This window comes from Lepisma saccharinum, chromosome 20 (assembly GCF_977018435.1).
Source record: "Lepisma saccharinum chromosome 20, izLepSacc3.1, whole genome shotgun sequence".
Taxonomy (NCBI): domain Eukaryota; kingdom Metazoa; phylum Arthropoda; class Insecta; order Zygentoma; family Lepismatidae; genus Lepisma; species Lepisma saccharinum.
This window is the reverse complement of record NC_139248.1, coordinates 49,269,706-49,289,176: the sequence shown is the minus strand read 5'-3', so window position 1 is coordinate 49,289,176 and position 19,471 is coordinate 49,269,706. Positions and strand designations below refer to the sequence as shown.

Genomic DNA, 19,471 nt, shown 5'->3' with positions numbered 1-19,471 from the left:
ACTTAATCATTTTGTTTTATCATCTTGAGGGTACCAGTTTCTTCTAAAAGAATTCACGCAATGATTACAGATCAGTATCATTTCGATTTCTCCTGTGTTCTGAAATGTTCACGTTTGTCCATGCATAGAAATGTATCTGACTTCGTAGCACAATTGAGACGAACGTAGTTCCTGTACGTCATGTAGTCTATTGGGACTTCACTAGGGATTGGAGTGGTGAACTTGGCGTTTCCAGTTCTTCGAACTTCTTCATTTTCACACCTTGGTGCAACTTGTAATGATTGATGACATCCTGGGCAGCTGGGATGCTCTGGTGAATTGGCGTTGGGAACATGTAATGCTACTAATTGGACCTGCTGGGAAGGATTTCCAAGTTTGTGAAATACTTGCCTGCTATACTAAGGTGTTGTAAGCTGGGAATCAGATCACAGTGGGAGAATCACATGTTGTCCTAGGTGAGAAACGTCTTACACTTCTTTTCCAACTTCCGCAACTGGGACCGAAGGTTCGTCTTGGATGCATTGTCCTGTCTTAGCAGTATCTATTTGAATGTAATAGACACACATTCAATGAATGCTGTTCCTTCTTTGTCCTGTCCAAACAAAGTGTAGCCTCCGGAACATTCCTCTTGACTTGTCTTTCATCTTTCTATTCTCCAATACGGCAAGTCCATCGTCCATCAAAATCTGGGGGGGGGGGGGGGGGAGGGTTTGCTCCGAAGTTGGATTTAATCTGGAGGTGTATTCTGTAGAAGGTGGAAGACAATTTGGCGGCTTTGGTCCTCGAGTTTTCCTCTGTCGATCTTCAACGATGCTCTGGTGTTGTAGGTACCTGTTAGAGGTGGTCTGAGCCATTGAAAGGAAGGAGAAAGAGAAAATAAGGATAGGAATGTAGTAATTGGACATACACCAATCGACATGTACTCAGCCAATTGTAGGGCGGCTTTAGAAGTTCACTGTCTGCCTGCTGGACAGGGTGTCTAATCCATAGGCTAAGTGCAAGTCGGTGGTGATGTGCCTTAACAGATACTGTCAAAGTGATTTGATGGGATATCGATACAAGATTGTTTAGCCAGCGCTTTGGAAGAAGAAGGAATAGGGGGTGGTGCCGTTGATGGTCTGATATGTCTATTTTGTGCTATTCTTACAGGAATTATTTGTTCTTCATTTGTGACATTTATACCGCGAGCTTGAGGGGTAGGTTTTTGTCGACTGGTTGTTTGTTGTGCAAGGGGACGACAACAAAAACAGGATTTAATTTTACGAACAAAACATGCCGTAATTAATAAAAATAAGATAGTCCCTACAATTATTAAAGATATCGCTGTCGCTGTATGTGACGCAGTTTCGAAGGGCAGTGCATTATTATTATTATGATTATTATTGCAATGAAACGCAAGAATTATCAATCTTTATGAACATTAATTCATTTACTGTTCTCACTCATATGTATTATGAGGAATTCGTTATATATATATGGAATCACCAGAATTCCAGAAATTGTGTACTAAGGGATATCAGATACGCTCAAGTGCGCACTATACTTAAATGGCTATCTATGAAGATAAAACCTGTCCCTAGCATCATTAAACTTCACATAAGTGAAATATTATTATTGCGAGCATAAATTCATACATACTGTATATAAATATAACTTGTGCACTATTTCATTTAAATTATAACAGGAGTGTATACTCTGCAAAAAACGTATGTATATTGTGGTAGAGAATTTACACTAAATATCCTAATGCTCGTTATTCTCGTAATGTTCTAATTTCTATATTATATAAGTTTCTTGCATAATCGTGTTTCACTGTAATCTTCGAATGCAGATGATGTGAGTTTTGGAGAAACTGCTTACATGCGAAACTGCTGTCACTTCTGCTAGTTGCTTGTTGTTCATTTGATGTCACTTTCAGGATGACGTCACGCTACTTCGTTCCTTGGCCGCTGTAATAGGAGATGTATCTGTTTTGTTGATATCGCTCTCTTCCAAGTCGAGGAGGCGAGTGTTGCAATCTTCATGAAAAGAAACCAGTTTATTCAACGAATGACAGTTTGGCGTGGTTATCACGAAATTCTATTTTTGAAGAGGACAGTTCCTGTATATTTTGATAAGATTTAACAAAATAAATGCATTTTGGTTTTTATTAACATTGATGCTTTGTAGCGTCGCTTTTCTTCCACTTTGACTAATCGCGACGATGACGATGAAATGATGGAATGACAACGTTCTTTCCCATTTGACTTTCTGTGGAATTATGTCCCTTTGACTTCTGTCTCTTCGGCTTCTGACTGTTCTACAGACATTTCGTCGATGTTATCATTTTCATCTTGTATTTTCTCCTTTTCTTCGAAGAAGGGTTTGACTCTTGTTATGGAAAATGTGTCGATTTTATCCTTTCCTCGGCCGTCCTTGTAGCTTATTCGTACGCTGTTGGCATTTTCCATTTCCAGAACTGTACCATGTATTTTGAAGTAATTTGCGAAGTGCTTAGGTACATTTCGTTTCGGAACTGTGTCTAAAATTAGCACTTTTTGTCCAGGTTGAAATTCAATATGCCGTGTGTGTTGGTCTGAGTACTTTTTCTGTGTTTTGAATTTCTTCTGGAGATTTTCCTGTGCTTGTTCACGCATCGCTTGCAATATGTCTAGGCGTTCCTTGTTCGAGTGCTGCAACGAATTTGGATCTATTCCTAGCAATGAATCCATCGCATTCTTTGGTTCGTATCCGTACATAAGGTAATGTGGAGAATATCTTGTTCCTGTGTGTACTTCTGAATTTATCGCAAACGTTATGGCCGAGAGATACAGATACCACTGTGCACATTTTTTCATTACATACGGTCTCAGCCTTTGCTTTAATTTCTGAATGTGTCTTTCGGCGAGTCCAACTGTTTCGTGGAAGTCTGTGTTTGCGAATCTGAGTCTGACGTTCAATAATTGACTCAATTGTTCCATAATTTTTGAAGTGTGCGCTGGTGCACGATCAAGCGTGATGTTGTCTGGCACACCAAATCGCAAAATGATCTATAACTGAAGGTATAGATGTCGTTACCATGTACCTGGTCGCTTGATCAACGCAGATGAGAACGTAGCGATGTCCGTGGTTGGCTGTGGCCTGCAGTGGACCGCACGTGTCGATGACCCACTTCCTGGCTGGGGTGGCGATCGGTTCGAACGTCTGAAGGGTGAGCTTCTTTGGTCCGAAATCTCTCTTCGACATCTGGCATTCGAGGCAACTTTTTGATTTCATGTACACCCATCGTTTTAATCCTGGGAAGTAAAATCTTTTCCTGAAATTTTCATACGTGGAAGATGGTGAAGCGTGAGCTGCATTGTATTCACTGCAATGAATCTTCTCGAAAATTTCATCTTTTAATTTGTGTGGGATGCACAAGAGAAGTTCCTCTGTCTTGTTGTATCGATGACGTCTGTACAGTTTGTTGTCTTTGATGACGTAATACTGTGCTGCTCGTACTACTGGATCTTGCATCGGATCGTTGTTGATGACTTTAATGATAGGGCCGAATAATGGATCGTCTTCCTAATGTTGTCGAATGCTGAAGTTTTCGTCCTCTAGGTGGAAAATTAGTTCAGGCTTGTCTTCACTGTCGGCAGGAGCTTCCTCTGCTGGATAGCGGCTTAAAGTGTCTACAAGGGCATTTTCTGATGACTTGACATGTTTCACATCGAAGGAAAACTGCTGTAGTTCCAGAGCTCTTCGTGCCAATGGACCTGTCAAATTTGATGCTTGTCGTAAATATGATATGGAGTGATTATCAGTTATTAAAGTAAAATGGCTGTTTAGCAAATAATATCTAAACGCTTTTCCTCCATAGACCATTGCGAGAAATTCTAGTTCAAATATTGATTTCTTCTTCTCTGTGTCGGTTAATCTGCGGCTCGCGAAGGCAACTGGGTGGCGTGAGCTTCCGTCTTCCGAATCTTGCCAAATACTGGCTGCGAGGCCAACTGTAGACGCATCGGTGATGAGGTAGGTCTTCTTGTTTTGAGAATACGGTTTGAGAACGGGAGAACTGAGAATTTTATCCTTTAGTTCATCGAACTCTTTCTGGTGCTGCTCTGTCCACGTGAACGGAACGTTCTTTTTCAAAAGTTTATATATGTTATCCGCTAAAAATGAGAATCCGGACACATATTTTCTAATGTAAGAACAAAGTGCTAAGAAGCTCTTCACGTGTTTCTTATTGTTAGGTGTTGGAAAATTCTTGATTGAATTAATGATTTTGTCGGAAATTTTCATCCCTTTCGCAGAAAAAAGATGTCCCAAAACGATGGTTTCTGAAAATGCGAACTTACATTTCTTTATTCCAACCGTCATGTTTGCTTTCCTAATCCTATCAAATATTTGTTGAATTAGGGAGAAATTCTCTTCAAAAGTGGAAGTTGCTATGCACAAATCATCTAAATAGGTGGCTACTTGATTGTCGGGAAGACCACTAAATACTATGTCCATTAGTCTATTCATAAAACTACTGGATGTCTTCATGCCCATAGGTAAGCATTTATAACGGAATGAACCACAACCTGGAATTGCGAAGCTCGTAACTGGACGTGATTCTTCTGATATTGGAATTTGAAAATAAGCTTGAGCCATGTCCAATGTAGTGTAAAAAAATTTGCCCGCAAGACGTGCTAAAATGTCATTGCAATCTGGAGTGGGGTATGAAACATTGTATATTACTTTATTAATTTCTGAAAAGTCTGAAACTAGTCTGTAGGTTCCATTTGGTTTCTTAACTAAGAATATGCGATGACGAAATGGTGAGTTTTCACAAGGTTCAATGATCTGTTGTTCTTGAAGTCTTGTTATTTCATTTTTCATTTTTTCCCTTAAATTTATGGGTATGGGAATTTACCTAGCAAATGGAGGAACACATTCAGCAACATCTATGTGTGCTTCCATTGCGTTTGTTTTAGAAAAGCACTCAGGATTCCAATACATGATATCCGCATAATTGTAAATTAAATTTTGAATTTTGAGCTTTTGGTCCTCTGTTAGTTCGGGATTTATATCAATTTGTTTAACGTCATAAAATTTCCTATGTTTAGTGAGTCGTTTTAAAGTTTCCTGGTCTAAATTTTCGTCACCTTGCTCGAATGAATGATGTACTTTATGACCACTATTTGCATTCGCATTGACGTTCGTGTCATAAATTTCAGAAATTATTTGGTTACTTCCTGCTGAACCAATTGGAGTGTTTTTCTGTATTACTAACGGATGATTTTTTGTGTTTGTTAGCAAAATGTGGGGTTCTTCTTCATTAACCAATGCATAAGGTGCTAGAATATCTAATGAGTTCAACAATTCTTTATTCGGTTCAAATGTGTTATATTTAGTACCAATCTGGATGTTTTCTAGCCGTAGTTTTACATAAGTTGAGGATTTCGGTTGTAATGTTATTTTATGTTTTGTTACAAATGTTGAACTTTGATTTAAATCTAACATTTGAAATATTTGATCAGGAATGGTGTGTACTTTGCTTTCGTCACTGGAAAATTGCCATTTTGGTGAATACCCTAATCTCTGCAATGAGATCGTATTATCTCCTAACGATATGTTTGCTTTATGTAGATTTAAAAAATCTGTGCCCAAAATTGCATACTGGAATTTTGTATTAGCTATTCTGAACTGGTGACAGTAAAATTTCCCACCGATTCGGAATCGTATGAAGGCAATTTGTCTGACAGTTATGGAATTTCCACTTATTCCTGCTATGGTTGAATTTATGTTTATTCTTTTTGCATTTGTTGGAACCAAGTTGTCATTTATTATACTACAATTTGCACCTATGTCGACAAGTACTTTACAAGGTTTCCTATTTACTGTTGCTTCTAGAAAACTAAGATTATTCTGTTTAATTATGGGAACTGTATGCGAACTTTTCCCCTGACGACCGTTCCCACGTTCATAGGGTTTCAATAGTTTAAAGAGGCATTAGGTGATTGTTGTTCCGATGAACCTGTCTGATTGTAATATACTTGTTGATTATATTGCTGGGCTGTATTTTGTTCTCGTTGAGGGCAACAGTTTTGACAGGGTTGCCATCTCTGAGCTTGTTGAGGGTGTTGTCTCTGGAATGGCCTATAACCTCCTCTACGGTAATTTGAACGTCCCCTGTTCCCACGTTGGTAACCATTGTTTGAATTATTTGATCTATAATAATTGTTACTTCTTTGGGAATGTGAACTATTCCTACCGTTATATCTTTGGCGTGCAGGAAATCTATTATTAGTTCTAGTAGGCTGTGATCTATTTCTGAACGTTTGTGCACTATTCTGAAAATGATTAATTTGGAGTTCATTCATTTTAATTTCCAAATCTTTTAATTGATCTTGTGTTACAAAGTTTTTTTCTGTTTGCAGTTGACTGTTTATTTCCTGTTGATTATTTGAGCTAGTTTGAGGTTCTTTTATGGGAGGTTGGGTTACTATGTTTTGCAATCCTATCTGATTTGTTGATGCAACTAGACCTTGAGTGTATTTAAGCGCCGCTAATTCCCTAGCTTCTCTGTACGCTTGCTCGTCCAAAAGGGTTTGTGTTCTTTGCAAGTTGTTGATGAACCGTAGAAGTTCATTCACCGAATTAAAATTCTTGTCGGAAGCTACTTGAAGGTACTGCGTACGCAGTCCCCTCACAATGTAATAAATTACCTGATCCACGGATGCTTGGGGGAGATATTTCTGAATCAAGGCATGCTTACGCAAGATGTAAGCTTGCGGGGTTTCCTGAATTTGTTGGACTTGTTCCTTTAAGAAATCTTCAACCAGGAGAGGTTGACCAATGTCCCTAAAAGTGTTGGTAATTTCTGTTTTGAGCGTTTGATACTCCTTATTTGCATAATCTCGTTGAGATTTTATTCCCGTTATTAAATCTAAAGCGATTCCAGTGAAGAATAAAGGCAAGAAATCTTTTCTTTTTGCAGGGGTCCAAGTTAATGCATCCGCCATATTTTCAAAAGTTGTGAAAAATTGATCAACTTCTAAGGGTTTTGCCCCTGAAAACTTTTCAGGTTGAATAAAATTTGGTATGTTCAATGCCATGACTTCAGTATTCTTGACAACGGTGGAAGGAATAATGGCAACACAGTCCGTGGAATGTGCAGTGTTGGTGGAAAACTGCTGTATGTATCGCGACCTTGCCCTGGTGACTGGACGAGATGGTGAAATCGGAACTGTTTGTTCCGCCAGCTGTTGAATCCTCGTTAAAGATAAGTCGAATTCGTATTCATTTTTCCTTAGCATTCCTAACCCGCGTTTTGAAGCACATATTTCCTATAAGGAACTCGCACCTACAACTAAATGTTACAAAAAAGGCCCATACCTCTACCATGTTTCCTCCTTCCCTTATTTAATTATTTTTTTACCGGGGTGTAAGTAAGAAAAGGTACTAGCGAGAGGTTTAGTAACAAGGCTCAGACCATTCTATTTTCGGAAAGACGCCTCCGTCCTCCAGGTACATACCTGCACTATCTTCCTCGATGTACACACACCAAAACCAAATCCAATACTGATCCTGAAATTCCCTTCCGATCTTCTCAGATCGGTTCGGTTGCTTCGCTATACAAATTCCAATACCTGTCGATTCATATCCGTCTGTCAGGCTGGTACCTTTCCACGGACAAGGCAAGTAATGGAATTTGTAAGGTCTGCATTCCCAACCGACGAGAACATCCTGTCTCCGTAATGTTTCGTTTCAAGTACACCTTCTAATATTTTACCTACAAGTCAACACTATTTATATTTTGAGCCTTGGCAACACTGATTGAAGTTAGGAGCGATTTGACGTTTGCACGGAATCGTCTGGCATTATTGACCATAACGTACTTCAAATGTTTTGTCAATAGCTTCATTTGTGTTGTTTATGTTGCCTTGGAGATTGCGCGACAACAATGAAAAGGAATTAACTCGTGAACATTTTCGTGCGATGATTTTTTACGTTTTTCGACGTGGATTATCAAGACAAGAGTGCATCGATCAACTTACTTCCACATTTGGCGATGAAGCCCCATCCTTTGCCACTGTGAAACGCTGGTATAACAAATTTAATCGTGGCCGCCATTCGCTCACCGACGAGATTCGCGAAGGTCGTCCAAAATCAGTTGTTGTTCAAGAAAACATTGATGCTGTGCAAAACCTAATACTGCAAGATCGTCATGTGACATACTGTGAGATTGAGGCAACTATAGGCATTAGTTCCACCAGCATATATAAAATATTACATGATCATTTAGCTGTGAGAAAGGTATGTTCTCGTTGGATCCCACACAATTTGACAAAAACTGAAAAAGACGCTCGCGTCAATTGGTGTAAACAAATGCTCAATAAATACAATCGTGGTGCTTCAAAAGACGTACAAGTATATAAGATTGTAACAGGTGACGAATCATGGATATATGCATATGAGCCGGAACGTAAACAGCAGTCGACTGTATGAGTGTTTCAAGATGAACCCAATCCAACAAAAGTTGTTTGCGCTCGAAGCACATCGAAACAAATGGTCGCCTGTTTTTTCAGGAAAACTGGTCATGTGGCAACTGTGCCTTTAGAGGAACTTAGAACGGTCAACTCTGAATGGTACACAACAATTTGTTTGCCAGAGGTCTTCGGTCAAATACGGAAAACAAACAAACGCCGTCTGATCATTGTTCATCAAGACAATGCCAGCTGTCACTCATCTCGTCTAACAACCGACTTTACAACAGTCAAAAAATTGAATTGATGGGTCATCCGCCATACAGTCCTGATTTGGCACCCAATGACTTCTTCTTGTTCCCGAATGTCAAGAATAAATTGCGTGGACAACGATTTTCGTCGGCGGAAGATGCCGTTGATGCGTTCAAAAACCATATTATGGAGGTGTCTCAAGAAGATTGGAAAAACTGCTTTGACAAATGGTTCGAACGAATGCAAAAGTGTATTGACCATAAAGGAGAATACTTCGAAAAACAATAAAGCAGTTTTCAATGGCAAATTTCTGTTTTTTCATTGTTAGGCTCAAAATATAAATAGTGACCCTCGTATTACAAATTATATTGTTTTCTGCAATTTACAGGCCATCAGTTCCAGCAATTAACTGCCTTGTCCAACAATATAACTAGAGAACGTTTTCACAAGACAAATTAAAATCATGTTGACTGCCATTCCTAGGGTGCATGGGACGGAAAATGTTTGGTCGGTATAGGATTGAAAAGGAAATATTAATAATCTTGACAGTTGGGACAAAGAAAGAAACAACATTCCACCATTTTACGACCAGTTAGGAATTGTCCATTCATCCATTTAATCTAATCACCATTCATCCCCATATTCACCATTAGCTAAAATTGGCAGAAAAACTAAGTGAAATAAAACAAATCAATCAAGGCATAGTTAGTTACCAGTACCAATATCATACTACAGTATATTCCATGCACAAAAATAATTTGTCATTAAAATGCCCATCAAACAGAATGTCAATTGACCCTTGTTCCCATTTAAATATTTGAAATTCTTCCTATACGGCATCTTAGTATAGGCTGACTAAAGTTCGAAACACCACCTTTCGACTAAGTTCAAACGTTTTCATGCAATCGCATTCAAAATTCGAAACTGTATAATCCGTTTTAACAATATTAGCCTGTACATAACAAGTGTTCCAGTATGACTTGTCTGTCCCTGCTAGCAGTGCAGTAGATGCCTACAATCAGCGACTGTCCACCTGCAGCTGAACTACGCTGGGTAATGATGGATGCTGGAAAGCCTTCCCTTCAGGTGGGCAGGTCGGGTTGGTTCATGACAAAGCTGTGCAGGGTAGTAATGGGTGGGTACTTCTTTGCATTATGGCTGGTAGGTAATGGATTACATTTGCAGACCTCTACTGTGGCACCTTCATTCTGTGTAGGTCTTTATTTCCTTCTTTTGGTGAAAGTACATTAATCTCGTAATCATTTAATGGTGTTTATTAGGCTGTAAGATAGGAAACATGGGGTGAAGCTCATACGAAAGTAAATGTAATATGTAAACTGCAAACACACTTAAATTTCTCTGTATTTAGAATTCAATAATTTTTATAGGCAAAAAATAGGAAATATTTTGTGTAGACTAATATGCAAAATACTAATCACTAGAGCCTGGATTTTAGGCAAAATGCCTATTCGTTTCCGACACTGGTAGACAAAAATTGAACACATGTTGCCTTTTTTTGCCTATTTCACCTTACGCTGCCTTTTTCAAACACTTTTGCCTTTTTTGCCTCTTTTGTCATTCCGACGAGGCATTTTTTAAAATTATATTTCTCTTCTTATATTTGATTTCATTTTTCAATAACCCTTGTTATTCAAATTATTGTTTGTAAATACATTTTTAAAGATTTATGAAGAATTTAAGTCGTCCTCCTTCATTTTTTAATGCCTCTTCTTCAATTTTCACTGCATCTTTCTGAAACTTGACTGCCTTTTTTTCAATTTTTCGTTGCCTTTTTGCCTGCCATTTTTAATACTTTTCAGTGCCTGAACATCCGGGCTCTACTAATCATCTTAAACCGTAAATGGAGTCATTATCATTAACCCTTATCCGGGCAAGCTATTTTTGCAACGTGTTTGGACAAGCAGTGTCTGTTGGGCACTGCTTTGTTTTAAATGGATTTTGCCCTTCTAATGTGAGATTTTTATGTTTCATCGCTGTGGAAACAAGCGAGTGACATGATATTTAACCTAATCATTAGAGGCATGCATATTTCGTTTTTGACGAAAACACGAAATGTGAAATAACACATTCTAATGATAATTTTTTCATGTTTCTGAAAGGTGTAGATGCATTTTCCTACCCTGTTTGTCATGAAATGATGCGAAATGAACTGCAAAATGCGAAATAAGACTCTTAAACACGAAATTTACTGTTTATATACCGACGCGACACTTTCTGAAGTCTGAAGTATCCTGTGAGTTATGCATTTCACGGAAAAAAATATTAATTCTGCTGTAAAATTTTGATAAGCAAAAATGGACCCCTTTATATAGGAATAAACTCTATATTCTGGTAATGATTTAATGTGGTACGTATTAGAAGGGATATGTTTGTTTTGTGTAATAAATCAAATTTGGGATTATATTCACATATTTAAAAACCAAAACATAATTTTATATGATGCTTTTTCACCGCTATAACAGTGAAATTTCATTTTATTTACCGCTTTTGAACCCGAAATTGACTCTGTTTTTGTACTGATATTTTGCTTTTTATTTACTAAAATTATGTGCCTCTACTAATCATCATTGTTATGTCCATAATTCTTATATTCATCATCATCATCATCATTGTAATTGCATGTTGTTGTATTTTTTGCAGCATAGTATATGAAACATGTTAGGCCGAAAGGTAGTGTGAGGAAATAGTTTTATTTGCTCATATTTTTAATTTGTTCTATTTTAGAGTTAATAATATTTTATGTGATGTCTTATTAAATACTTTATTTTTTATTAAACATTTGTTATAGACTTCTTTACATATCAGTTGTACACTGTGTCCGACAGACACTGCTTGGTTGTTTACTTAAGTGAAATGGAAAATATTTTTTTAAGCTTGACCTTCTTTATTACACAAAGTCAAATATTGTTATATGAGAAAAAGAGAGAAACAAACAAAGTAAAAAAAATATCATGTTTGCAGGAAGTATTGTTTGGAGTATGTTAAAAAATATATAAGCAACAGTGTCTGATAGACACTGGTTGCCCGGTTAAGGGCTAAACTGTAAATGAACATGGCATCTGATATTTTGCAAAATATCATTAAAGAAATGGTCCAAATTCAGCTACAAAGTCCATAAATAATATATTAACAAACAATTATATAGTACTTCAATTTTTTTTCACTGGAAGAAAAGATACTGAATTTATTATAGTTTCATTAACACACTCAACAAACATCTCAATAGTATGTTCATATGTACTACATTATCAGAAAAAATTATATTTACACATAGTTTTTTACTTTCTTTAATCAAACTGTTCAGATATTTTACAGGGTTGTTTTCCAGAAATAGCCTTTTTGTAAAAAAAGACATGTATCTACATGTATGGTGTGAAAAACCATACAAGCAATTTTAATCATGTTTATTTTTTAAAAAAATCATAAAAATCATGATTTTTATCCTTTCTGGAATAGATACTGTATATGTGTTAGTGTAAGACCCAGATGCTTGTTCAGAGCACGGTGACTTGGCATCAGGTTACCATTGATATTGTGGAGAGCAAACATGTTTGGATTTGATTTAAATCTATTTTATGCTCAGATAGGTTAATTGGGACTAGAGTTAAGTGTGGAATTTTCTGAACAGATTTTCTGCTGGAAAATGTGAGTTTGTTAGCAGAATTCCGTTGAACAAAATTAACTGAAATAAAAAAATACCAGTGTTTGCCTGCCTTCTTTAATGCAGTAATTTTTTAATGGAATTGCTTTCATATTCCACAACAAATGTAAATAATCAAATATTGCACAAATACAATTATACAATAATACAATAATACATAGCATGCTGGCATGTATGTACTTCAGGATTATGCAGAATAATCTTTCTGGTGTGGAAATCCTTGAAACAAGTGCAACTCACTGTCCATGTCACACAAACTACGTTTTCGAGCCATATTTTGGTTTTCTATTATGTACATACAAACTCCACCACATGAGAGCAGACAACTTATATTCTCTTTTTTCTTCTTTTTCGATTTTTTTCCTCTTATTTTTTTTTGTCTTGTTTCTCTTCTGCTACTATTTTGTTTTTTTCTGGAGCTAAAACAATCTTGCCTAACATGTCTGGACGAATGTATATGCCACATGCACCCAAACCTCCCTTCCATGTAGTACACCTGGATTGCATTTTGCAGACTACTGAGGCTCTGGTATCTGGACTTGAAGCCAGTATAATCTACCATTTTGGATAAGATGATACTCAATACTTTTGCTTATATTTATTAGGAATGCTCTCATACATATGAAAATTTTACTGTGGTGCACTTGTGGGATCATAAACATTCTTCTTGAAGTAATTTATATATGACTCAAAACCTTACTTGTAAGCAGGTATCTTATTCTTGTTGGAAATATAATTATTTGCCACTTGAAATTGTTATTTAATAATTTCTGTACTTACATGTACATTTTATCTTCCAGGTGCGAGAGCTTTCGGTCCCTATTCCAATTAGTGAGAGCACTACAGTGCCCATATTTCTACTTATGTGCAGACAAATTCACATGTTTATTCAGAGCAGCAGGAATATGTGGGTTTTCTGAAACTCATGCATTACTCACACCAACAACAAAAGGATTTCGAGATGCTCTGAAGGACGAAGGTGAGAACATTTTATGACTGAAATTTTATTTTGGTACTTAGTAATGCTTTTGCCAACCTGCATAAGTAAAAATTAATGAAAGTGCATGAAATAAATTAATTTTGTATTTTGTAGTGAAAATTCAATATGGGTCTTGAACTTGCTCAGGTTATTGTGTATGTAAATGTCCATATTTCCACATAGTATTTTGTATTGGTTTTGTGATTAATTTGAAAGACACTGTCTAAAATGGAAATGGTAGCTGGCCACTTGTTTGTACCCAGTTGGTGCTAGTTCTTCATATTTAATAATATGAGAATAGAAAATACCAACTATCAACATAATTAATTGTAATATCACACAATATTTTGTGATAAAGCTGATTTGTTACTACTTAACCCTTTCAGGATGAGTGGCAGGTATAGCCAGTCATTCGCTATAAAATTCTATTGTGAATGTCGACGGGCTCTAATCGCACCGCACAAATTTTGTAACCACCTCTTCCAAATTCCAACTGCTACATGACATGTTTTCTTTATTGCTGAATTTTGCTCTTACTTGTGTTGAATTAGGTTGTACCTTTGTATATACTCTTGAAAATACAAAACATTTGCAAAGTGTGCATGTAGAAAATTTTTAGGAGTTTTCCGCTACAGATTTCACATTTAGTTATAATTTCGATCCCAAGAAGAAGTTTTTTTTGGGTTAGTTTTCGTTAATTATTTCTATATATTTTTTTTTACTTTCAAGAAGTTGTTACAGAAAAAAATCATAAATGTGAGAAAATTTATGTAAAATGTAGTATATTATATACAGGGTGTCATTTTAATTGCACCCACAGACCACAGAAACGTATAGAGGACATCAAAACAAACAATTTTTCTCGTTAGTGCGTCATTTTGGCACTACAGTCGTTCAAAGAAGGCCATTTTGCTGCCTGAATGCTGGCAACTTGCCAGGAACACACATATTCTGTGAAAAATGACATACCTACAATCAGTCACATTATGTACCGTAAAACAAAGTGAGAAAACACATTCTGTAACCCAACAGGAAGTGAATCAACGGTACGAAAAATGGTAGAAAAGCAACGTATTCAAAAGGAAGTGGTAATATCGAATTTTGTCTCAGCCTACATGTCCAATATTTGCAAATCTCGTTGCCAAGTTGACATACAGCTTAGTCTACCCACTTTGTCCTTCTGATACTCGTCTGTGACACACTGAACAATGTTGACAAAATAGAAATGAAAGAACTCAAAATTCCAAAGGTCACTGAATATAATGTATATTCACGGCATTATGTGGTAAGGGGCAAAAATTGTTGAATATAAACGGATATAAATAGTAGTAAAACAAACTGATGACTGTTTATCTACGCACCAGATACACATGCAATAGTTTGTAACTGTGAATATGTAACCGTGCTACACACTACACCAGGAAGCGATCCAAAAGTGTACCCATATACGCTAGCATGTAGCTAGCCGTAAACATGAACTCTAAGTATCTCAGGGCTTGCGGGGTTTAATAAGGAAAGGTTTAAAAAGGACAACCAGTAAAACGTTATTATTAGAGCCTGGAAGTTCAGGCATTTATTTTCGTTAAAATAGGCAGGCAAAAAGGCATTTATAATGTGGTAAATAGGCACTAAAAATGAAAAAAAAAGGCAAAATAAACCGAAAAAAGTCACATTTAGAAGTCGCTTACTTTTATCTATAATTTCTGGCAAAATGTTAAAATCTAAATTGGGAAGAGCATTTCAATTTTCTCCATCTTGATTGCACATAACTACAAGGTGCTTTTTAAGTTCTAAACATTCATTGATAGTCGTCTGTCAGAGAGAATGTTTTTCATAATAGAAAATGATCTTTCTACTTCGACAGAAGTTATTGGAGCATACATATAACAAGCTAATGTAGCTGGACTCATTTTGGTAACAGCATTTTCACCTTTTAGAATATTACAAATTGTTTTCAATTGTTTCAAGTCCTCATTTGCACTCACTACCCATTAGCACTTTTCCGCAACAGCTCACCCCTTTTCTCCTGGCACTTCCATCATCTGCTGCATAGATTCCTCGAAGATTTTCATGGATGCTATAATTGTAATTGTCTCTGGCAATGCACCATAATGTGCAAAAGTAAACTTGAATAGCACAGGAGTTTTTTCACTTCACGAATTGAAGCCGCTTCATTTTCTGGAAGAGCATTGATCACCTCACTGATTTTTTGAAGGTTGTTAGCATAATATATAGCTGCTGATATCCAGGTTCCCTATCTCGTCAAGACTGGTTGCTGAGGTAAACTAAGCTCAATCGCAACTTCCTGAAATTTTCGGGTTCGAGAGGGAGATTACAGAAATATTTTCTTTGTGTTCGAAATCAACCTGTCCACTTCAGCAGTCAATCATGCACAAGAAATGTTAACCGAAAGGCAATATCCTAACTCAGCATGAAGTACTTTTTTCTCACACTTTTCTCCTTCAGCAATGTTGAAACATGCGTGAGTTCAATATTACTTAAATAAGGCGAAAATCATTCACATAATAAACGGAAGAAAAATAAATGCCAACAACGTTTTTTGGGAGAAAAATAATTTATATACACATTTTTTTTAAAACAAATGTCAAATTTCATTGAAAAAGGCAAAAAAAGGCATTATAATTAAAAATAGGCAGTGGGGTCTCAAATAGGCAAAATAGGCAAAATGAAAAGGCTTCCAAAACATTCGAAACAGCATAAGAAATGTATATCCGGAAAAATTTTATCAATATATGCAGTAGATAAAAAGAGGCATTTTGCCAAACTTCCGGGCTCTAGTTATTATTCTTTAGGCACACCTGTAAATTACCTGTTTAGCACACTTACACCAGATGTCGTCACCACTCTGAAGGTCTAGAAGATAAGGGCAGACAGGGACCATTCATTTATTCCTCGCAGTGAGATACCTTGGGGGGTGTTAGGGACCTTATTTAATTTAGGGGCATCATTTAGTGCATGTATCCAATAGCAGCCTTTGTAGTAGTCACGTGCAGCGCCATCTGGGGACAACATGCGACAGCACCCAAGTCAAATGAGTGGGATGGCGTCGGCCCACGGGAGTCGTCCAAGCAATTGCGAGGGACGGGCCAGGGGGGCCTGCAGAATCGTAAAGGTGTTGGGAACAAAGGACGCCGCAGAGTTACTTGGACTACTGCAAGCGAACGGACGGGTAAGTTGGTATGTCCAGGCAGTAGCAAGAGATGGCGAGGTACAAAGGATGGATCTGGGAGCACCCAGGAGACTTGGGCTTAGGCTGCCGCGACCTAAGAGAGGCTCTCCAAGCTTGTATCGGGCAGACCCTCCTTCCTTCCTTCTTGGCTGCTTGGCTATGGGAACCTGGTTGGGGAGATTTCCTGACGAGCTGGGAACCAGGTGTTTCCGCAGTCGGCATCTGGCAGTCGACTGATTTCCGGGCCTCACTGCATCGTTTATATACTGTCTAATGGCTGCACTGAGGCGGGTGGAGAAGATCGGAACTAAGCTGGCTAGAGCGTTGCAAACTCCCTTCATATTACGATTTACAACCCACGCGCTATGAATTATCATGTTTTTACCTTGTTAAAATCACTAACATAAAAAGTTACTAAAAGCATGTGGTGATACAATCTTAACACTTGTGTGCTAAACTAAACACATTACAGTAATGAATTTACAATCTATGCACAAGACAAAGAGATTCAACAATACAAGTTACATAAATACGGAGAAACTAGTACTCACTTTTATCCGCGAAGTTTCTCCGTATTTATATACTACTGTGTCTCTTTTTTCACAATTATGAACAAGTTACATATTAAGCAACAATTACTGTGCATAAGATTAGACAAAAGATAAACTGAATGTGTATGTCTCGCAGGGCATTTAGCATGCTCTCATTAACCAAACCTTGTTAACAAAATATTTTAAATAATATGGCGACCATGCAGGGTCGTTACAATATCAACGAGATTTGCAAATATTTGACATGTAGCTGGGTGTAAACAGCCAGATGTAAACTGTAAGTCTAGTAAAATTTATTATTTATGATTATATTTGACATGTAGGCTGAGAGACAAAATTTGATATTGCAACTTCATTTTAAATTCATTGTTTTTCTACCATTTTTCGTATCGTTGGTTCACTTCCCCCTTCCCCTGGGATGACTGCTGGTCTTCTGGCTGGTAGGCTGTTTCTATAGATGTTCGGTCTACTGGATGCGTTCCTATCTTCGTTTTATAGGTCATAATGTGCTTCGTAGTCTGTCATTTTCCCCAAAATTTGTGTGTTCCTTGCAACACTGACGTACACTGTTTCGCAACGGGAAATGACATCACAGATGCAATCATATCTTGTGTGTGGTTGCCAGCATTCACGACTGTAGCACCCAAACGACGTACCAATGAGAAAAATGTTACTGAGAAAAGTTGTTTGTTTTGATGTCCTCTATACGTTTCTGTGGTCCGTATCACCATCAAAATAACACCCTGTATATCTGTGGAAAGAGGACTTGTAGATTTCATAACAAAAACTGTTAACTAATAAGTTAGCAACATATTTTCTCTATTTTTCTGAATAACAGCAAGAAACCCCTGTCTCCTGGAAAAACTTAGTATTTTCAGGTCTGTCTGGAAAGGGTTAAAACATTCTTTGTTATTGTTGCATTCAGTTAAATAATGGTAACTCTCAACATGAGTACTTTATTTTAGTGTAAGCACCTTTTCCATCGTTTTGTTTTTGTTAAAAGACCTTTTCCCTGCATTGTATGATGGGTGCAAATAACCTTTGTGTGAATGTGTCAAATGTTCATTGTGCGTACATTAATATTTTGTTACTTCTTTTACAGACATTATATTCTCAATGCCTTTGAAAAAGTCAGGTACAACCAAAAAGAGACTTTCTGGTGAGTTAAGTGACACGGGCTATGATACGTTGGACTCTGTGGTTGAAGATCACGGTTCGAAGCATGAAAGCAGCCAAGGAACTCAGGACATAGAAAGATCGCTTGCGGATGTTGATGAGGCTGGAGAGGAGGAGGAGGAAGAAGAAGAAGCATCTGATTGGCTCGAGAGCATGGGTGTTAAAGCTGCTGACATTCAGAGCATAAAGAAATCTCAAGCCAAATTGTATCCTTTGTAGCGAAATACATTTAATTAACTTCAATTGAGGCAGGCAAAAAACATTGCAGAAGATCAATATCTTGTTCTTTTTAGGTCTTCAAAATTTTTCATGATTGCTTACACTATTTCTAGGTTGACCATGATGATGGGACCACTTTGAAATCAGTATGTAAGTGGAAGAAATGGCAATGTAAGGTAGGTAAAACTTTCAGTCTTTGCTGATGGTAATGTTGTACCACTTGTCGATGTAGCTATATGAATTGAACTTTTACAGTACAACTTATACAGAGGGTACATAAAATAATATAGTAGTTTCAACAATTTTTTATTTCTCAAAGCAACGGTGTATGAGAACAAACGTTGCATTGGATGAAAGAAGAACTGTCCAAGTTTGTGCAACTTACATGACAAGTGTTTAGTGTGCGATCCCTTAGTGACACACCATACATCAGTCGGAAGTCAATTTTCTGTCACACTCGTATCGGCACGTCGGATGTGATGAACTGAATGGCTGAGACAATCCAGTTTCTCATTTCAGGCAGATCAGTCGGTAGTGGTGGCACGTAAATGTGGTCTTTCAGAAATCTCCAAAGGAAGAAATAACACATGGTGCCGACCGCATGTGGTGGCCACGGTAGATAAGCAGAATGCTTTCTGCTGTGGAGCTGCTATTTTTCAACAGTGGCATTACACGGGGCAATGAGTGAAAGTGCAAGTTTGCTGGTATGTTTAAGAAATCTTTCACAGTTCTTCTTTCATCCTATGTAACAGTTGTTCTCTCATACCCAGTCGCTACGAGAAATTAAAAAAAAAAATAAACTGCTATATTCTTCATGTACACCCTGTATTTATTTCTTGAACAGTATATAACAGTTCATTGTTAGAGTAATTTCATTATATTTGCAAATCTGCTGTCCTGTTTTGGTAGAATATCATTCCTGAAGAAAAGAATATGGAGCACTACTTCAGTAATTGTGTATCTAAATGTGCATATTAATTGTTT

At 37.2% G+C, this 19,471-nt stretch overlaps 1 protein-coding gene across 1 annotated transcript in view; it reads left to right on the top strand.

Moving 5' to 3' along the window:
• Window positions 1-19,471, top strand: part of hd (humpty dumpty) — an 82,362-nt gene that overhangs the window by 44,640 nt on the left and 18,251 nt on the right. The window contains exons 6-7 of the mRNA XM_083141454.1: window positions 13,173-13,351; window positions 18,195-18,474. Of these exons, the coding sequence (XP_082997580.1) occupies window positions 13,173-13,351; window positions 18,195-18,474 (459 nt within the window). The remainder of the gene's footprint in view (window positions 1-13,172; window positions 13,352-18,194; window positions 18,475-19,471) is intronic.